Genomic DNA, 2,219 nt, shown 5'->3' on the forward strand with positions numbered 1-2,219 from the left:
AAGATAGCAGATAAAAAATTTCTTTCAAATATTTAACTTCAAGACTCGAATGTTAGGCTATACTAATTATTTTTTTATAAGGACTGTTAAAAAGCTTTCTATAAACTTATAAACGGCATTAAATCTAAAACCAGGTATGACTAAAGTAGTGACAAGCTGGAAAAAATAGCTACATAACTACACATACACACATTAAAAGCTGATGGAAACTGAGAGTGAAAAATAAAATAAAAATAAAGAGAGATAATTGAGAAGGTCACTTTCATTAGCAAAAGGATCCCCATGCAACACGGAACTAGCTAGCGATTAATATTCACCGTCCTAACGACAACGACACCGTCCCACCTTTCTATTTCAAAATTCCCCACCAAAAATGATTCTCTGCCTCCTTAGCCTGTCACAACATTGGGGATAAGCCATATAAGGCCCCTCCCTCATCAAAATCTATCAATTTTCTTACCAATTACTGCCATCCGATGAATGTCAAACTCACCTAACTTACCTCAGTAATATTGTCCTCTTCATTTTAATCATTTTGGTAACTAATCATATGATAAGACCAACTTTTGTTTTCTTACTAGAAACGCGTGCTTTTTGTATTGAAATTCTAGGTAATTTGAACAAAATTGGAAGGCAATTTGCTCAATCAATTTGACTTTTGACTACATCATCATCATGAAGATCAGAGTCAGAGACACACTTCCGTTTCTAAGTTGTTCAAAATGGTTGCCACTTGAGCCACCGAAGGCCTACATTTCCGTGAATTACCAACACAAGCTGAAACAACTTTGGCTAATCTAACCAAAGGCTTCATGTCAGAAGGAATAACCAACCTAGGATCCAAAAGTTCACTGAAACTGGTTTCTCTTATCAAAGGCAAAGCCCACTTCACCAACAACCCTCCCTCACACCCTTTCCCACTTAAAAGCTCCAACAAAACCACCCCTAACCCATAAACATCACTTTCCTTGGTAGCTACACCACCCCTTCTTTCACTCCAATACTCATCATCCACATACCCCACTATCCCCCTCTTTTCCACAGGTGCCAAAAAGTTAAGCCCATAATCACAAATCCTAGCACAAAAGTTAACATCAATGAGAATATTAGAGGACTTGACACACCCATGTACTATGTTTGGTGCCACCACTTCATGCAGGTATTGAAGCCCTCTTGCTACTCCAGCTGCAATCCTGAACCTCTTGTTCCAATCCAAAAGTGAAGCCCCATCTTGGTTTTGGTGCAAGTAGAAGTCCAAGCTTGCCATGTGCACAAACTCCATCACAATAACTCTCTCACCGGGTGCTTCTGAGAACCCTATGATTGGAACCACGTTGGGGTGTTGAGCCAAGGAGAGCCACTTCAACACGGATGAGAAACCAAACCCTGCATTGCTCAACACAAGAAAAGGGTGAATACGCTTCAAGGCTACAAGTTGTTCTTTTTCTTTGTCCAGTGTCCCTGCATACACGGTTCCTAAGCGACCCTGGCCAATGATTCTCCTGGGGTTGAAGCCATCGGTGGCAGCATCGATTTCCATCAAGGGGTGTGCACGAGCACAAAGCTTCACGGGGAGTGTTTCTTCGGATTCAACGGGCTTCTTCTTGCAAGCAAGGAAGAGGATGATGGCGAGGACGATGAGAGACATGGAAAGAGTGATCATGACCATGTCATAAGCGATATGCTCAACATGGTTCATTTTTTAGTGTTGTGATTTTTAGAGTTGAAGGAAGAAATGTGGGATTGGATGGTTAATTTGTCAAAGAGGTGTGTGGAAAGAAGTTTATATATATACATTTCACTGTGATGGGGAGATATCAAACACAGTTGAAAAGGAAAAAAGAGGGCATAAGCTTGACAAAACGGGTGGATGGATCGATAGATTGGTCAGATTAGTTGTGGTAGTTGATAGCTGCCCAGCCCTACCTCTCATATTATTGACAAATTCTATTTCTATAATATATAAAATTGTATACTTTTTATGTAAGAAAGAAAATATATAAAAAGAATAATTTATCATTAAAAGTGGGTTGTATATTAATTATTATAATTTAATTATGTTTATATGAGAAACTGTTAAAATGATATGTTAAAGTAAAAGACTAGGGATATCATTTTTTTACTCTAACACAACTAATGGTTTTAGCACATGTTTGTGTGTAGTCATTTGTTGTGTTCAGGATCGACCCGTCAGAAAGTAAAATCTAAAATAAAAATTG

General features: G+C 38.5%; 1 protein-coding gene across 1 annotated transcript; it reads right to left on the minus strand.

Moving 5' to 3' along the window:
- Nucleotides 1–244: 244 nt before the first annotated feature.
- On the minus strand, nucleotides 245–1,989 carry LOC114375262 (serine/threonine-protein kinase-like protein ACR4). The gene has a single exon (XM_028333039.1). The coding sequence runs from the start codon at nucleotides 1,697–1,699 to the stop codon at nucleotides 689–691; it is 1,011 nt and encodes a 336-aa protein (XP_028188840.1). The 5' UTR covers nucleotides 1,700–1,989; the 3' UTR covers nucleotides 245–688.
- Nucleotides 1,990–2,219: the final 230 nt, after the last annotated feature.

This window comes from Glycine soja, chromosome 11, assembly GCF_004193775.1.
Source record: "Glycine soja cultivar W05 chromosome 11, ASM419377v2, whole genome shotgun sequence".
NCBI classification, from domain to species: domain Eukaryota; kingdom Viridiplantae; phylum Streptophyta; class Magnoliopsida; order Fabales; family Fabaceae; genus Glycine; species Glycine soja.

What these genes read in the sequence shown, in the direction of transcription:
- LOC114375262 (XM_028333039.1), bottom strand. Translation starts at nt 1,699, where the DNA reads ATGAACCATGTTGAGCATATCGCTTATGACATGGTCATGATCACTCTT.